The 19,864-nt window shown below is 37.3% G+C and overlaps 1 protein-coding gene across 2 annotated transcripts in view; it reads right to left on the bottom strand.

The window, feature by feature from the left end:
* diaph2 (diaphanous-related formin 2) overlaps nucleotides 1-19,632 on the bottom strand; it is a 382,484-nt gene extending 362,852 nt beyond the window's left edge. The window contains exons 1-4 of one of the 2 annotated variants that reach the window (XM_030738657.1): nucleotides 19,525-19,632; nucleotides 18,508-18,882; nucleotides 5,905-5,937; nucleotides 4,525-4,701 (exon numbers count right to left, since the gene is read on the bottom strand). In XM_030738657.1, coding sequence (XP_030594517.1) covers nucleotides 4,525-4,701; nucleotides 5,905-5,937; nucleotides 18,508-18,591 — 294 coding nt within the window. In that variant the 5' untranslated portion in view covers nucleotides 18,592-18,882; nucleotides 19,525-19,632. Of the gene's footprint in view, nucleotides 1-4,524; nucleotides 4,702-5,904; nucleotides 5,938-18,507; nucleotides 18,883-19,325; nucleotides 19,440-19,524 lie in introns of those variants that run through there. The other variant, XM_030738656.1, reaches the window with a different exon arrangement.
* Nucleotides 19,633-19,864: the final 232 nt, after the last annotated feature.

The following is a 19,864-nucleotide window of genomic DNA, read 5'->3' as shown; positions in this document are numbered from 1 at the left end:
TGTGGATGGTAGATTTCAGGTACTCATTAACTGCAACAGATTTTCATCAAATTATTACATAGTCTGACTTTAAGGTTGTAATTTGACCTATAAAATGTGCTAGCCCTTGTATTAAAAAAATTAATACATAGTTCATCTGATGTGGGTAAGTAAGCATTTTCACTTCAAATGTGCTTGAGTACAAAGCAAAACTGGTAGACACTGTCACTGTCCTGTTTAGCTTCCACAAGGTATCTAGAAAAATAAAAGATGGACAAAAATTCCAAAATCCTGTGGTGTGATATGCCTAAAAACTGAACAAAACCAGGGCTTTGTATCATTGAAAAGGAAAATTAATGGGTACCATCAAATGCATCTGAGGCAGAAAACAGTATGGAGTGCTCACCCTATGGGGAAAACTGGATCTAAGAAAAGTAGAAGTATAAAATGTTTTGCTTCAACTGTGACAAATCAATTATTTTGTCCACTAGCCTCAAGTCTGATCCATGAGTGTGTAAGGGCACATGCAGTAATTCTCCTGTGGGCTGGTTTTAATGTCCTGGTGCAGAGTGGAACTGCTGAGGGATCACATAGGAGCTTATTACTAGGAGTGTTCATCCTGACAAGGCTCACAGAGAGGCACATAAAACCTCAAACTAGCCACAGTAGCACTGCAATGTCACATCCTTCTTTCACTGGTCCTCTGTCTTTGCGAGCACCTCAATACTATTCCCCTATTTGAAAAAGATATTCTCTAAAGAGCGGAAACAGAGACAAATTGGCACAGGAATCAAATCAGTTGAATCAATCAAGTAAGGATGTCATGCTCTTGCAGGTTTTCATGCTGAGAGACAAGTAAAATCATCATCTAGGCAATAATGCTGTGACTGCTAATGGCAACTTCAGCACAGAGTGCCAATATGCAGCAGCTACTGACACAAATTCACACCATCAGGCAAACTGTCTAAATTGAGAAGATGAGTTCATGTGTTTGACCTCACAAAACGCCGTCCCTCTGCTGTTCTACAGTTATAATTTTACAGATGATAAAAAGGACTGTGATATTGTGATACCTTAAAGTTCAGTGGCAGGCTTCAACAGAATAGTGAATATAATGCTTTTTATGTTGTTTGTGTGCCATTAGTGAAGTCTACTACAGCATTACAGCTGCATTCTTAATGAGATGCAAATACCAGACAGTCCATCAGCTGATTTACATCTATGCATTCTGATGAGATCCTCAGAATTCCAGCTGTGCACATCTTGGGAAATTCTGTGACAAAACACATGGAGTAAATATATACACAATGCTCTCCTAAAGGCAGTGCTGAAAGTAATTTTTTTTTTTTTTTAAGTTTCCATACATTTTAACTTTCTGCTGTATTCTTATAAAATACTCCTGCTCTTAATGGTTGGCTTCAGACATTCTAGAAAGTGTTCATTTGGGGCTTCCTGGCCACTGACTGAGTGTTTCTTCCTATATTTTGCCAAACCCTTTTGATGACCTTTCAGTAATAGGCTACGTGCTATTTAGGCTTTGAGATACACAGCGCAATGTGTAACCACTTTCCAGAGAAAAAAAATATATTTTCACTTTCCTCCTAGTCATTAATGCACAGTAGGGGGTCTCACTAATATGGCATGGGTCAACCCTTCATTTGAAGCCAGCTAGACATCTAAGACTGCAACATGTAGGACCATAATAACAATTAATTACAGATTGTGTGTAGAGACAAAGAAGACAAAGAGCAAGTGAAATGTGTGTAGAACAGATAGATGTTGAAGAGAAGCTCCTATCATGAAAAAAACCAAAAACTACACACCACAGTTACTTCTATGTTTACTACACTTGAGCAGAAAAGTTTAGTGTCTATGAGGGTAAATAGCAGTTACTTGAAAAGTACATAAGTAAATAACCCTTTTTATTTTAATTTCATTACTGTAATTATATTTCCCAACCTCAAGTGTCAAGGCCTGTCAAATGTCAGACCAACAAACATGCCTTCTGTGTCATCTGTCACTGAGCAAATTGAAGCCTGGGTTTAATGTCACGCCGCTATGAGCACAAACATAGTAATTGAGAGGTGAACTGAGAGACAGGGATGAGCACCCAGGCAAGAAAACACTGAGCACTAGCCTGATGAAAACCAGGAGCACTGGTCGTATTTCTCTGGCCCTGGCAATAAAGACCATTGTATGAGAAAAAAGCAAAGGCAGGCACCATAACACACACACATACGCACTCAGAGACATTATCCACAATAGTACACACAACCTATGCAATGAAGCCAGAGTAATTCAGCTCCTCACTTCAAAGAGATGGGCTGAAAGCTTTTTGTAAGATTTCAATCCTGCAGTACATAAGGCCAAAAATGCATTTCAATGGAGAAAATCACAAGTGTGACAGAGCTTTGACCCCACAGATGACTGCAAAGTGAATTTCAAAGTTTCATACTTCTCATATTGGCCTAAGGAACGCATAGGTGGAGATCTACCTCACAAAAGCTTAACATCTGAATGTAAAACACATTTACATTTACTATAAATGTCGTGTATACCGCAGTACATTTTTGGTTAAATTAAAAGGTAATGTTGGTTCCATATATTGCTTTTAATCATTAAATCCAATGAAAAGATAAAAACCAGCAATGAACTAATAGTATGTACTGGATATGTGACCAAAGTCTGACTTTAACATTGTTGCCCAAAAACAACAAGTAGAGAGTAGTTCCTCAGAGTCAAAGGTCAGACAGACATGCAGTTCTGCTTACACTGCTTTGCAACTTTGTTGGCCAGCTTATCACAAACTGAAGTACTCTGAGAAATACAAATTTATGGGACAGAGTCTGATCAGTAGAAGCACTAACACTACATCAACCGTTAGCCTGAGCACCATAGAATGTAGTTGCAGTCACTGGGACATTATTTAGACTGTACTGCAGGAGCAGCAAAATGTGAGAGACAAGGCTGAACTTTAGTGTGTAACACGTATTTTCCGGGCTTCTCACCTTAGGCAAAAAAGGCCTTCTTCAAGCTGGGCTAAATAAACCAACACCGTGACACTGGGGAGAAGTCATGTGATGCTGACACAATCAATTATATAACACTTTCCAATGCTTTTTTTTTTCTTTTTTATTAAAAAAGAACAAAAATACAAAATATGCTCCCAATCATAAGCAATGGCCTCTTCCCTACACTAACTAATCTCTGGAGATGGTCAACGCCTCCTCGGTTATTAGTCTGTGGTGCTATTTCAAAATAATCTATGCCTGCATTTTTCATAATGAAAATATATGTCATCCAGTGCTAGAGTGTGGCTTAGTGATGCCTTTTTAATTGTTTTTTGGACAAAAATGGAGCTCAATGACACAGAGTTATAGATAAATAAACTAAATAATGCTTTGGATGCACAGACAGTATGTGTCAATACAGTACAACCATGGGATTTCTGGCCAATAAAAAAATAAATAAATATAAGCTATTTAAATATAACCCAAGCATTGTGGTAAACTGTGCATATTCCAGAAATAAGACTTTAATATAAAAAAAAAAAAAAGGCGAATCAGCTGAACATCAAGTGGTGTGATGGTTAGCACTGTTGTCTCACAACAAGAATACCCTGGGTTCGAATCCACCACCCAGCCAGGGCAGCTAGTGGGGTTAGGTTAATTGGTTATTCTAAATTGCCCATAGGTGGGAATAGTTGTCTCTCTCTCTCTCTGTTAGTCCTGCAACAGACTGGGAACCTGTCCAGGGTTTACCCTGCTTGTCACCCTATGACAGGTGGGATAGGCTCCAGCCCACTCCCCAACCCTAAATTGGATGGATGGATTTGTTGCACAGTTTGTACTTCAAGTCTGGATCACTAATCAAATGAGGGGTACGGTGTAAACCCAGGAAAGGGCACTGTTTTATGTAGGAGTTGTCTACATTGCCCTAAGGATATCATGCTAAGACGTAGGTACAGCTGTGTGTGCCATCCAAATATTGTTTTGTGGGGCTTTAACCTGCAAACTTCTAAAGTTACATCAGTGGTTTTCAGTCCTGGACTTTGGGAGTATCAATGTTATGTCTCCATAAATCTACAAATAAAGCTCTGTCCAGGGTAGATCACAGCTGTGGAATCCTCTTTTCAATCATAATGTTGTAAATTAATTAGAATTGTTTATTTATTTAAAAGAACTGTATATCATCACTTTCTGACAGGACATTTTTTCTGAACAGAATATGCGTGTTTTGAAACAACAATTGGGAGACACTGCATAAAACCAGGGTAGGTCTGCAGAGCCATCACTCTATTATCATCCCCCAGCAGGAAAACAAGGATGTATTTGTAGTAAAATATAGATATAAAAATGCTTTTCAAACCCAAACTTTTGCCTTGACTAATTCCACGTACACTCATAATAATAACTCTGTTCAAGAGCACATTTAAGAGTTCATATTGAAATTCTCATTACTTATTATTATGTGGCACTAGCAGTTGTAATAAAACTGATGTTTATTACAACAGATGACCTTACGCAAGAGAAACACAAAGCTTACCATCATCTTCTCAAAGAGGTCAATGATTTCTTTTTCTGAGAGGTTCATGGAGCGCTCGTCAAAAAGGGGCTGAGGAACAGGCAGTTCAGCTTGGGTAGACAGGGGATCTGTTGGGTGTTGGATGAGGGGCTTCTCCTTCTTCATCCCAGTTTTCCTAAAACTGGTAATTCGATCACGCTGAAAGAAAACAGATTTTTTTGAGATATTAAAAAATTGTACTGCAGCCTTTATTTATGAAGTGTTTGGATCATTGAGAGAAAAACATGTTTGTTTGGTTTTTTTAAAGAAGCAGATTGGTTTAATCTGACTGAAACCTAATCTTTACGTTCCCACACATCAAAAACCTTTGTCTCCTGCTATTAAAGACAGCACAAGATGGGTTTCTGCAAATAAATCAAAATGAGGTTAAAACACAAGAAATACTATAGATATATTTTTCTTTCATTTTTACTTTTTATTGTAGAAAATAAATACAAAATAATATCTGCAACATGCAGAGGACACCTGTATTTTTAAACTAATCAGGATTTTACTTACCATCAAACCAACAGGAGTGCCTAGTTTGTGCTCAAGTTATTTTCAGAGGTAAATTTAGATTAATTGGTTAATACTACTCCTATGAATGCAGTAAAGTCAAGTATAAAAGCAGAAAAGTACATGGACTGCATGCAAACAGTCAATGTTAGTATTATGGAAGGGAGAGAACATGCTGGATGAATGAACATATATAAATGAAATTAACAGACAAACATATAATGATGACACACGTGATGTTGCAACTGTCGGTTTACTGAAATATTACCAGATGGATCAAACGTACTGAAAGCTACAAGCCTCAAATACACTTTTCAGCTAAAGTAGATTTTTGATGCAATAATGTCTTGGCTGTACATTGCAAAATTCATGTAATACTACATGGATCAGGCTGTTTGTTAACTAAGGTTATTAAAAAGGCCCCAAGTAAAACCATCTAATCAGAAGTGCTACTAATAATTGCACACTAAATGATCTATGACCTGCTTACAAAAGCATACATGCTAAGGGCTAAGTTATATTCATAATGAAATTTTTAAACAAACAGACCTTGGTGGTGCAAAGCACAGAACTATTAAAAATTGTCTTTTTTTGGCACAGCTTTAAAGAGTGCTACTACAGACATATTGAAACATATCAAAATTTGCTACTGTATAATTACACTGTATCATTTTAACATTAGATGTAACCCATTTCCTGTACAGTTAAAATGTCAAGTTTAACAGTTTCCTTCTGGTAAATTTGATCCATCCATATATTTCAGTTAGAAGTCCCATGCAGCTATAAGAAAACATGAGAGCATGTAAAACAAAACTAATCACATCAAAATCAAACCGAGCACCTTACCATATCATCAGCCAATGTTTTTATGTGTATGTTCTGTTGGAGGGAGGGCACAGTGTGAAAAACAAGATCCAACAGAAAACGACAACACTGGCAAGTGCGTGTCCCATCTCAAGTGTTTTCACATGTACAGCGTTCCCTGGATACTGCAGTATTTTCCTCTCTGTCTTTGGTATCACAGAGTAGAAAATGCTGTTGCATTTCCCTCTGAGATACCAAATTAAATTTTTAATAATGCTTGCATACATTAGAGAATACATAAAGCACATGTGCTAATTGCTTTGGTATCACAGAGAGCATCAGCTCATTCCTGTCATGAGCAAATTCGGTATCCTGTACATGTGTAGGATGTTTTAACACTTGATGATCCCAAATAATAGGGTAAAAGTAAACATGTTTATGTTCAAGAATGAACAGCCCAAATACAAATACATAAAATGAGACCTATCATAAAGCACCTATAATCCCACACATCTGCACCCATTCAAAAAAAAAAAACCCTAATAATTTGCAAATTAGTGCTGCTTGGTTAAAGGTACATGTATTCCCAAAATAATACATTTTCTCTGGGAATTTTGATACAGTGTGACACATTTTAACACCAAAAGCTTCTTTTATTACTGTGATATGTGTTCTGAAGAGCATCTTTTATAGTGACAGCGGTCCAAAACATTCAAACAACCCACTTCTCCTAATCCAGATATTCATCTTCATCTCAGACACACTAAGAAAGGCTACTGCCAAGGGCTTGTGGCTCGGCAAGGGACAGCCATTTGAAACACACCTCAAATGGGAATCAGTAGCAACACATGCCATATGCTGTGGCGCTAGGCTGTAAAGTACTAATGAGTGGGGAGATGTGGTGTAGTGATGGCCATAAAGCCTGCCTCCAGCCGCGGATTTCTCCACTATTCTAATCAGGAAACTACTGATGCTGGGGCAAGCAAACAGATTGGCTCTAACCTGCACCTCCCTCTGTGTATCTTCATCAGCTGTCGCTCTGGGCAACACTGAGCAGACACTCAAACTGCCATATCTATCACCAGTTTTGTCGGCTACAACTGATCAACAGTTGGGAGATAACGCTATGAACCAGAGAAAACAAAGCTTCAGTCTCGATGTGCAGTGTTACCCAAGCTGTTTTTCCAAGTTAAAAAAACACAGGCGTTACATATAGAGGGCTCTGCTGGGGATGTCCAGGTACTTGTTTCGGTATTGTAAAAGCATTTATTGCTTTTAAAAAGGCAGCATGACACTTCACGACATGTGTAAAGCTAATAATTTGACCCGAGCAACAACTTTTCTCATTTGTAACTCAGTACGTATGTATCATTAAGCCCAGCATTCTCTAGCAGCCTAAAACTGTGTGAAACAATAGCTAATTTTCAAATGGAGTACTTAAACATTTTCTAATCAATTTAACAACAATCAAACCACTGTTTGGTTAATTGCCTTGACTTGAGGGCCTTTCCTTGCCCATTATCTTGGCAACATCGCAACATTGCAATTTAACATCTAACAATTAAGCTTGCATGTCCTCTGGGCTTCTCCCTCTTATTAAAGTAAACTTTTTCATCATAATAAATGTTTATTACCAAACACATATTTCTCTAAATAACCTAATCAAATTAGCTCTGGGTCCCTCCTTAATCAAATATGATTATGAGTCCATGCAGATCCTTTAAAATGAAAACACAAAGCAATATTGCTCAACTTGAGAACCAATTTGGGGACACAAAACCATAACAGTATGCATATTTCACACAATAAATGCTGAAATTAATACTACAAACTACAATTAATGTTAGTATTACATTAACTTGTGTAAAGTCATATCCTGTTCTAAGTTTTATTACTATGTATCACCAGGTGGCATAAGAAATAAATTCTTTTTCAGGCTGGACAAAAGACTAGTTTTGTTTCAAAATGACTATAATTGCAAAGCTTTTAAATAGCAACGCTTGTTATACTCAACCAATTAAACTAGACCATCTGCGTGATGTCATTTTAACTCACTCACTGGAACTATCACAATAAAATCAGTAGCCACGATGCCACTGTAAAATGGGTTTAGAAGGAAATTGAGTTTTACTTTAATTAGTTCTAATAATAAAAAAAAAGAATTACTCGGAGATAGCCATCATTGGCAGTGAGGGCTGTAATCCAATGTGCTTCTGACAGTTCTTGCTAAATTCATTAAACTACCTTGTGTCCTTTGTGTTTAATCAGATGCTCTGCTCATCTACATGCTAGCAAATTTTAGCAACACTCCCTGATTTTCAGCGTGGCAAAAATAAATTCCTCGGAAAATAAATTCAAAGCTCATAAAAGAGAAATTAAGGGAACTGTGAAAATCTTATAATTAGCCTTGAATGCTGGTAAGTAAGCATTAGTAGCTCAGCGGAAAACCCGTGTTTTATCAGGCGTTCGTTTGTTTAATAACTTCTAAAACTGCTTGTTGCTTATTAAGAAAGTGAAAATGAACAATGTTCTAAACTCTCATTGTTGTAAACATTGCCAAGTCAAGACAACTACCGTCTGAAACGAGATAAGAAGCAGTATATAACTTGTCTAACGCAATGCACAACACCAAAATGCCTTTTTTTACCAAAAGAAAAGTAGCTTACAACTACATTCAAGTATAGACAAGCATGCAGTATGTCAGGGTAACAACTGCAATACTTAAAATGATTACAAATTGATAATATGTTCAGATTTCACATATTTGTATTAATTTTTGTCCACGTAAGAAATTAATTAGTGTGAACACATCATTACCAAAACACAGGGGCTTAGTAACCTCAGTCAGTGTTGACCTAAATTCAGAAAAGCATACATCAACATAGTACAGTTGTCTGAATACTGCAGATTATACACGGATAGCCACAGACACATGTCTGTGGTCACTGTCAAACCACAGATAAAAATATGTGAACAAAATTGACCTGTTCTAAATGTCAGTATAAGGGGCCTCCAAATTTGGTCTCTTGCTCCTCAACATTTCAAAAGAGTGTACAAGAGCTCCTACCTGAAAACATTCATCTAACGGTACTGTGTAAATTATGCTTAAAAGCTGCTCTCCTCTGAAGAAAAACAAGGCGCCGCAAAATTATGACATTACATTGGAGAGTAATATTTGCTAGTCATCGTCATAAACATCAAAATTACACAATTTGTCTTTGTGTAATCGGATAAGATCTGCTGCGCTACCAATGTACTGACCAATTTGAAAGGAGAGGCATCAGACAGCACAGAATACCATCCGTGTAACTGAATTAGACCAAGCCAAAACAAATTAATTCATCTACATAAATCTTGTTACAATGCCTTCTCAATGACTGCTTTTGTAAACAGAGAGGTAGTCCAAAACAGTCCCTAAGCTGTTGCAAAAGATTTCTCAGTGCACACTTATTCTAACTTTTTCCATATGTTTGCACAGTGAGCACACTTTTCATGCAAAGCATGGACATGGAAAAAAGAGGCAAAATGACATAAGACACAATTTAAACCTGGCGTTTGATGTGAGTTACATTTCATTTAAAATATATTTATTATGATACTGAATGCAGCTGTCACATAGAAATACAATTTCTCCCCATCATGCTTTTCCACTCACGATGTGCCAATAATTCTTTCTGAATCATTAAATGAAATAAACATCTGCTCCATAGCCTTGAGTGCGATTATTATTTAAACTAGATATTTTCTATCTTACCACTTTCATGAGAGATTTTGAAATCTCTGAATATCTTTGTAAATTAATATCTACAACAGGTCTATTAACATCAGTCAATTTTATACATCTGAGGGGCTTATTGAGAAAATTATTGAGAGAATTCAGAGAATTGCTAATTTAACAAAACTAGCAATTTGAAGATGTCACTAAGGGAAACTGACTCTGAAATAGTCTGAAATAATTTAATTTTTATACAGACTAACAATACCATAATTAACAAAATGATTAATAAAAAAGATAGCTTGACAAGACAGATAAAAATGACAGATAAAAAGTTGGAGCCAAAAGCATCCATTGCCAGCATGTGTATCAGACCTATGCGTGTGTTTACAAGTGGCCCAAAATGATAATCACCCCTGAGTGAGTCACATATGAGGTGGTACATAGTAACAACAGAAATGCCTATATTCAAACACATCTATATGCGGTTTACACATGTAAAATCTGAAAGATTCTGACTTCTACGTGCCCTACAGGCTTCCAAAGCATGTAGGGCATGTAGTGTTGTAACTGTAGGCAGTGCCACAAGCATACACACACGGAAGAACAACAAGCAATAAAAGACAGCCTTTTAACCATAACAGAAAAATATATTATACGCATAGAGCAGAATGACACACTTGTCAGCTCAAAAAACTGACATGCTAACAATTCAATCAGCACATAAAATTCTGCTCTCCTAAAAAAGAAGTATCATAAATACATCTCCCTCAGTAATACTGACCTAAGATACTTCCCTTTAATTCCATTTAGATAAGCTAAAAAAATGTAATTAATGAAGAAATGGAATGCAGTAGATTTCTATGAGAGCTCTAGTGACTTTAAAAGTGTGTGAATCTGGTGGCCTTATTGTCTCAGGAAAGTGCTGGTATGGCTTAGTTTCGCAAAACAGATACTGAAAAGGGGAAGTATACAAAAGCTAGTATAGCTATGATTTGAATGGCTCCACAATGGATGGTTTGACCATGTGACTGCAGACTAGCACAGTGCTGCCCTCGGGTTATCTCCATCTCTGTTGAAAGCAAAATTCCTACTGCATCCTTGAGGGTGGCAAGATATGTAGTCATTGTAAAAGCTGAGGTTTGTAAGAAAAGAAGATAGTTTCATACTGTTCATAACATCACATACAGTGTAATTTGTATTTTAAAGTCTACTGAAATTAACCTGCACTGGGGAAGACATATGCAAGAGGAACTGTAGAGTGTCATAATTATTATCATCTGGAATAACTTCTGATTCCTCTGATTTAAAATCCAGCTCAAAACCATGCCATGTCCCCACCTGCTATAGCTGTTGTTTTCCCTAATTGCTGAGAAGTGCAAAAACATGTGAACCATGACCTTGTTTTTTATCTGCAGGCTGTTGGCTAAGTGGTGTGTAATGAAACTGTACATAACAACGGAGCTGGGCAGTAAAATGTTTGAAAAATAGTCCCAGTGCGACCAATAATATGCTATTATAACTGTCGCAGTAGTGACTATATCTGTCACATTTCTCTTTTCATTCCTTTGTTATATTTTAAATTGTGACTCACTCATGATACACCCATGTCAAGCCTTTCTCACTGAACACGCACTGGGCAGTCGACTAGCTCGGTTCTGTCAGAGAGTCAGTAGCTGTTCTGCACTGACCTCTCTTCACTGAACATCCTCTATTATATGAAGAGGTTTATTTAAATAAAATAGTCCAATTAAAATACACTTTTCAACTGACTTCATTCTCTTCGTATAGTGTTTTCTATATTAATAACTGGATTTTCAATGACATTTCACACCAAATATTAGATTTTGTCACCTTTATAATCGGTGGCACACGTTTACAACTTAGATTAGAAAGGTGTTAAGAGAGTGGTCAAACAACATGCAAATTTAAAGAAAAAACTCATACATCAGGCTCTGTCAGAACATTTGATCCACTCATGAATCATCCAACTGCTATACGAGCAACTCCCAAGTATGATTCATGTATGCACTGATGCTCAGCTTAACTCTTACACGGAATTTTTAATAACTGATGCAGCCAAACACATTTCCTATTTTCATGTCTCAGAACTAATTCACTGATAAACATAAATAAGGCTCATATCAGAGAGTGACTTTAGAGGAGTGAATCTGTTTCTTCCACTGTGTGACTAAAGCATTCATCACTGCTTCCGCTCTCCAACTTCCTGGATGTTATTAAAAGATTCTCATGTGTTTCCTGCTGTTTCTCACGTGTCCACCCTAGCATAATTTCAGATATGTTAATACACTAATATAGCATGTGAAAACCACAAAGAAAATAGTATGACTACAAGACAAAAACTGTCAAGACTAGCCAAACAATATAGGCTATACTTACTAGGCTATAGTTTCCTGACCCGTTTCCAAGGAGCGTTTATTTGTTTGTTTAACCCACTTAACACTAACCTATGAGTCATTCAAGCATAAAAAATGTTTAGGCACTTGGTTACTAGCAGCCTGTTGCAAAAACATATAATTTGTGCCCATTTCTTTAGTTGAAGCTAGAAGATAACACAGTTTAAGACATAATATTTTTGCACCAAGGTGATTCTCAGAATTACTAGCCTAAAACTTGGCATATCTCAGGATGTGCAGTGTGTTCTTAAAAGGTCTGAGGAAACTGGACAACTGAAGAACAAAAGTGACAGACCTAAAAAAAAAAAAAAACTAGATGAAGAGTATCTGGAAGTCATGTCCTTAAGAAATGGGAAAATATCCAGCAAAGATCTACTGTTTGCCAAAGCCATATCAGAAATGGTCTCAAGGGAAGGGTGGCTGTCAAGAAGCCATTCTTAAAGAAGGGAGAAAAGGCTGAAGTACGCCAAATTACACAAGAAATGGGCTGAAAAATCAGTGGCAACAAGTCTTATGAATCCAAATTTGAAATTTCTGGTTCAAAATGTCTTCAGAACGTAAGGAGGTGTCCCAGTATGTAAGGATCCCAAACACACTGCCAGTGCAGGAAAAGCATACCTGAACACTATCAGTCATGGATTGGCCACCCCAAAGCTCAGATCTCTATATTACTGAAGTAATATTGGATCATCTTGACAGACAACTGAACAAAAGGCAGGCAACATCCAAAGATGGGCTTTGAATGTCCTTCAATAAGCTTGGAGAACTATTCCTGAAGACTACTTAAAGAAATTACTACAAAGTTTGCCAAAAAGAGTTCAGACTGTGTTGAAGAATAAAAGTGGTCATAGTACATACTGACTTTCAAGCTCGTCAGAATTGTACAAACTCTCTTTTTACCTTATTCACTCTATTTAAATGCATTTCTGCACATTTCACTACTCTCCATTTTTAAAATTAAAAAAGAGGGGCGGCTCAATGTTTTTGCAAAGTACTGTAAATGAATCAAGTGTGTGACAGACAAGCTAACAGCTTGTGCTAACCACATTCTGACATGACCTAAAATGATTTCCGAGGCTTCTGTGAAGCTCGTGTATAAACATCAAATACTTCAAATACCACAGTTTTTAACAGCAGAAACACAGTAAGCGAAAGTACACTTCACAATGTGATATCAGCAGTGTCAGAAGTATGAAGTTTGCCCATTGCTAAACTGTGTGTGTAATTCCAGTACAAATGTTTTATATATTTTAAATTTGGGAGACTTGACTTATTTAAAAAGCGTACATACTATAGGCAACAAAAATATATGCGGGACCATGCGACAGTACATGCTCAATATCTTGGGTCTTCAGTTCAGGTGGTTACTGCTTAAATAGTGCTGAACTGTTCATCTATGATAATGAGTATTATTACAATAGGACCATTGTAGGACCATTACAACTTAATGGTCCTACAAAATTCCGACGGTCCTAGGTTGATCACAAAATAAAGTTAGCTAGCTTGGAGTTAGCTTAAAGCAATAATAATGGTTGTTTGACATAAACAGAACTCCTTACTTAGCTCTCAAAAGAGCTTTCAATATTTTTCATCGTTACAATTTTTTTTGGTATGATAAAAGTTACAATACTAATCTCAGATTTCTTTGTAGATGTTAAATTGTCTGCTTTTTCATAGCAGTTTTGAAATGTCACAATATGGGCTTTTGCTACCATCCCTTATGAAAATTCAATATGGTTTTTATGCAGTAACCATGGTTTTACCATGGTAAGGTATAGGAAACCATAGTGAATTTTCGTAAGGGATGGCAAATTAAAATGTCTACAGTAGACAGATAAAACTGCAAGCCTGGACACTAATGCTTCTGAGACCAAATTCTGTGCCACACTGCTATCCCTAAGACTTGTGTTCTCATGAGTAGAATATGCTACAGTATTTCCATAATTTCATGGTTACCTTGTCGAACTAGCTCAAACAGAAACTACTGTAGTTGGAGGAGGACAAACAATAAAAATAATTAGAACTACTTGTCTTGCACTTGCAGCTAGCAGCAAGCTGGCTAACACCACAAAACTAGCTTTGCAGTGTTACCCAGCAGATCTCTCTTATGCAGGTACAATACTAGTATCAAGTTTTTTTTTTGTTTTTTTCTTTGTTGCTTTTTTAATAAACCTCTTTCACTGCCCAGTGACTTGTGGCTCTGTCATTACATCCGGCCCCTTTGTGAAATATTTCCTTCAAATTCTCCCCACTTTCATTTGTCACCTTATTCACAATAACCAGCCCAACGCTTACTTATATGTGTCATTTTCATTATTATCTCATTTCTCACAATAGAATCTCCATTTTGCTTTGAATATAAATGACTTTCAGCATGAATGTGACATCACCATTGTTACCACTGTTTGTTTTTTCTTTAAATATGTCTTTCCATGCCATGAATATGACCTGCATGCTTTGCCTTAGTGTTTTTAAATGTGCTAGTAGGATATTATATTACTGTAAGTCCTAGCGGTGCAAAAAAATACTAACTGGATGGATCAACAATAGGAAGTGGGCTGATTAAATCTGACAGCCATTCACAAAATATAATCTAAAGCCACTAAAATGCCTTATATCTTTACACATTTGTTTTCCAGAAATACCGTTTATCTTCAAAAACCAATGTTTCCTCACTAACAGTATGTCTGCCATTTTTTTAATAACTTATTTTAACAAAACATAATGGGGACTAATAACATATAATACTTCTCAAAACATAGTTAATGAGCCTTCTGGATTCTAATTTTAGCTCGGCTTACAAACCACAAATAATGAAACAATCTGGCATGCTCACACTGCAACAGCAAACAACTGTCAAAAGCAAAAAGGGTGCAGAGCAAAAGTGCATCTGATAACAATGGAATAATAACTCAGAAATTAATTCACAGTCTTGGAGCCAACATGTAAGAAATAATCTTTTTTTAATCTTTTTTTTTCAAAGATCCTTTCATTTGTCACATTTCATATCTAAACAATTTGAAATATGGACACGCATGTGCTGTAAAACTTAAACTACTATATTGCTAACTAACTATCTAACCAATTTGCAACAGTCATGTATTATTATCAATTAGGTTGAAGATCACTGTAATATACCAAACTATTGAAAATGCATGGTGTTTGAGATTCTTAACATAAATCTATATATAATGAGTTGTCCAGGAGAAATTTTATAATCTTTAAAGTGCAGATAAAGTTACTTTAGGCTGCTCCCTTATTCGCCACGGCCACACTGGAAGCCCCTCCTGTTGTAACCCCTTGTGTGTCTCCTCCCAGGATCAAACCAGGATTCTTTTACTTGTTAGGCAAATTTGTAAACCACTACACTACAGAGCCACCACAGCTAGAGCATTCAGCATTTAGCTAAAGCATTTGATAAATATAGTAAGTACTTCAGCACAGCGTCGTTACAATACTGGTCTAACTTTGTTAAAATAAAGTGAAAAATATTAATAATCAATACCATTTCCTTTACAGCAGCTGTTTTAATACTGCTGAATCTTCACACAGTGTACAACAAAGAACGGGCTTGCATGTGACTAAGCTGTGCTAAAGCGTCACAAGAATGAGATTGCTGTCACTGTTTTGCAATAGGCAACTGTCAGAAAAAAATTATATCTTGGAGGCAATCATTCCTGATTAACTGAACAAGTATTCCAGATTCCTGACCCTAATTCTAATATATCACGTTATTATTATTTGTATGCAGTGTGATGTTTCCTCTCAGTTGCTTCACTATGAGATCATCTTTTACTCTGTTATTCAAAAGGGGCAATATTTCTCTCCCTCTCTGTCAAACTAGCTCCTCTGAACTCCTTTTAAAGAGCTCATTCCATCTGGCTGTTCTGCTGGATGTCATACTTTTGCAAAACATCAACACAAGGACATTATATCACAGAATAGCTAGGAACTATTGAAAAGTTGAGTTATGTTCCAAAAGACTGTAGTGTTGTTGTAATGTCCTTGGCTGTGCTGAGTATCTACATCCTGGGCCCATAGCCCAAATGGTGTTGCTGTGATGTAATGCTGCCCAGTGACTTGTTAAACAAACACACAGCTTTCAGAGTTTCTCCTCTAAAGACTGATTTGACTTTGCCTTGACCAAACTGCGTCAGTTTCTGCCTTTCCTTATCACCAGTGCAAATGGGACAGTACTCTTTGGCACCTCTAAGTGTGAAAATGACAACCACTACTTTGATGCTGTTTGCCATAGATATTACCCCACCCTTAAGTCTGGACCACATTCACACAACCTACACCACATGCTCAAGAATGTAACATATTTTACTACACATCCAACCCCACATATGTGTAGTAAAGTTTGAGAATTACTTGTACAGTACTTAAATGAATTACATTTTAAAGATTTGTATAATTCAGCTTATTTACATGTCTATGGACAGCTGAAAAGTGGGGCTAAACACAACAGGACAAATCAAAACTGCACTCAAGAGAGGAATAATCACCTTCCTCTTTCAAACGTTCAAGCTTGTGTTAACATTTTCGCAATAGCCAAATTTCAGGCTCCTTTTGCCTCTTACTTTTCTGCTTAGAAAGTTGAGTAACAGGGAACATGCCTGGCAATGAGACCATTTTCTAGAGAAAAAAAACATTGCTCTCACATAGACTTTGCAAGAGATGATGTCATTCTGGCACTCTTGCAAACATCTCAAACTTGGGAAGCAGGATTTTCAAGAGTGTCAAGCTGTTGTAAGGACTTCTTGAAGCAACACCCTTTAGTAGCTCTGGGACTGCATGTCAATTCAGCCCACTCTGGGATTTCCTGTCTGGCAGTTATTTTGGTCACGCTTTCTTTACCTTAATTTTGTAGGGAAAAAAAAAATTCAGTCATTTTTAACTTAAAACTCACCCATATGAAACACAGCAACACTGATTCCCTCTGTGTGTTTCAGTTTTAGGACAACTTAATAAACAAGCAATTATGACCACCAACAATAGTCACCACCTAAGTAAACTCCTGGAGTGTTAACAAAGATTTTTATTCAGAATGTTCTCCTGCAATCAGTCCAATTTGTTTGAGTGAAAACGGAAAACAGTGGTCAACCTAAACGGCGCCTTTTTCGGTTCCCTATTTAGTAACAGAGGCTACAGCTACACTTGTGACCTACCCAACCTATGAGGCACAAAATAAAGCAACATTGCTAGAGCTGATAATCAAGATTTAGAAGGGAACATCAGAACGCTGAAGAAAGTTCCACAGCAGCCAAACTTTCCCTGCCCACAAACGTGGAAAAAGCACACATGAAAAATTAAACAGGAGCCAAATTTTTTTTGTTTCTGGTCATGGAAAAACACTTTAAAACCACTGGTTTCTGCAGCCTCTGACGGGGCATGCAGGCATTAACGTGAACTTCACACACTCACTAATACTGTTTAGCTTTACCATTTAACATCCCACTGTGGACAGTAAATAACAGATTGTGGCTACAGTTTACCAAATAAGGGAATTACAGGTTTTGGATACGGTCGAGATGCTTTTTACACAGTACCTCAGAAAACTTTATTAGATTGTGCCAACAACTTTACGAACAGCATGAGTTAAAAAAAAAAAAAAAAAAAGTAAAAGTGATTGTTTTAAGAATTTCCACATAAGCCAAAAATCATACTTCCAACACAGCTTCCAAATCTTGCAATCTCATTTCAATGCAAGATACAGCACGCAGGACCAGCCTAATGACAGCAGAACTTTAATGATGTAGACTCGGGGTTGCCACTTTTCTAAATAAGCACAATCCTTCCTCTAGATAAACTACTGCACCAAGCCCAGCCAATGTAATGACGATAAATGAATGTTAAATGGCTTTCAGTTGTTATCTCATAGACACTGCCCTAGGGCTGCCTAAGGACAAGTTTTATCAATTGCACACACTCATATAGTTCATAAATCCCCCACAAACCTCATGAACATCATGCTGTACACTGAGTCACAAAGTATTATTAACTTCTGCTTTGGGTGCATATTAATATAGGAAGCCCAACTGTCACAACAAGAATGCTCTTCAAAAAAAAAAAAAACTATCAGGAGATGTATTGACAGGAATAATCACGTGATGCACTGAGTGCTTTGAGAACTGAGGCACTCAGCAAAACAGTACCTCTTTGCTCAACTCTGCTATTAGCCCCTACATTAAACCATAATAACGACACGTGAATTACTGTTTGTGTCTCATCCTGCACTAAACAGGGAAGTTCTGCATCGAGAACTGTCCTGGAGTAATGTTCCTTCTTTTCACTAGCTTTAAAAGTAAAAGACTTTCCTTTACTAGCCCTGTGCGTGTCATAAATCGTTTCTAATACACACATAAAATGAAACTTTCTGCAGCTGCAAAGTAGTCTAACTTTCCTGGTCTTACTAAAGTTGCGTGGCATTAACCTCTGCTTGTGGGATTACAGGATGTGTCAGTTCACACACACGCTACTTCCACGCACATGAGCCATTAGAATACCTACCAGCTTTTTGTTTTTACCCTCATCCTCGTTGGATTTCTTTTTAGAGGGCTTATTTGGATCATCCCCACCGCTGGCTTGATCCATTTCAGCTTTCTAGTTGATTTCCCTTCCAGAAACGCCTATTTCGACGTCCTCAAACGCTGACAAACTCCACCAGCAGCCTTTTCAACACACTTTTACTACAAGCTCTCCAGGTTATGTGTTCTCAAAATCCATTCCGTTTAAAAAAAAAAAAGACTGAAGAATAAATTCAAGTTTCAAATAGCATCCAAAAAAGAAAAGTCGAGGAGTCTGCTTGAAGAGGTGTGGTAGGGTGGGATGCACGTCCTCCTCAGCCTACCAGTATGTCAGCTCACACCGCGGGGTAAAAGCTTTCTGAAAGTACCATAAAAGTGTGTAAACAGTTGATTAGTCTATCACGTTATTCCGGGATTTAAGTTTATCAAATGTTTGTCTTCACGAGTTTTTCCTTAAGCGGCAGTGTTTAGTATGCACAGTGCAGTAAAGACATATTGTGAACGGTAAAACAGATGTAAACAAATCTTTCTGGGGTAGCTATGAATAGCTATTTTTTTTTTTATGTTAGTTTTTAAAGCAGCATTTAAAGCAGCATTCAATAGACAACCTCTTTATGGAAACAGGCGGCTAAATTGTTACAACAAGCAAAGTTACAACCGTGTAACTTAGCAATAAAGGAGCAATGAGAGACAAAAACGTTTCAGGGTGCTCTGACAGCTTTTTATGTGCATCGTCAGAGCCGTTATTTAACTGTCATTAATCAGAATCTGTATACAGTTGTTGTAGTATTGGAAAATCACCGTTGTTCTCTTGCTTGAAATACTTTGCACTGCTGTACATTTACACAGCAAGCAATGGGCGACCATGGCCCGGCGCGCTCTGTTTATTTTAGCGGACACAACAGCACACCGGCACGTACAAAACCATATAGAATTACAACGTGAAGAATAAATAGCATGTAAAAGAAAACTAAACAAAAAAAATCCATCCACAGCTTACCTTTGCAACCAAACATGAACACCAGGCCCACGGAAATTCCGCCCACCCGCCTTCTGATTGGTCTGCTAAAGACGACATGACTGGGAATTCCTGCTGCTATTGGCCAAGGTGTGTTAGCAATCACGAGGTCGGCGTGGCGTCGGTTGTGACGGCGAGGTCAAACTGATTTCACACAACGTGGATGGGGTTAAGTCAGTTGCAAGAATAGAGCTGTAACGGAGGTGCAGTATGTGCGGCTGACCGCGGATAGGAAGCAGGGCGGGAATCTGCGGCTGGAAAACACACCCTTTGTGTAGATGTGTGTGTGTGTTTATTATTAATAACACACACACACAACTTT

Source organism: Archocentrus centrarchus, chromosome 10, assembly GCF_007364275.1.
Source record: "Archocentrus centrarchus isolate MPI-CPG fArcCen1 chromosome 10, fArcCen1, whole genome shotgun sequence".
In the NCBI taxonomy this organism is placed as follows: domain Eukaryota; kingdom Metazoa; phylum Chordata; class Actinopteri; order Cichliformes; family Cichlidae; genus Archocentrus; species Archocentrus centrarchus.
This window is presented reverse-complemented; position numbering and strand designations above follow the sequence as displayed.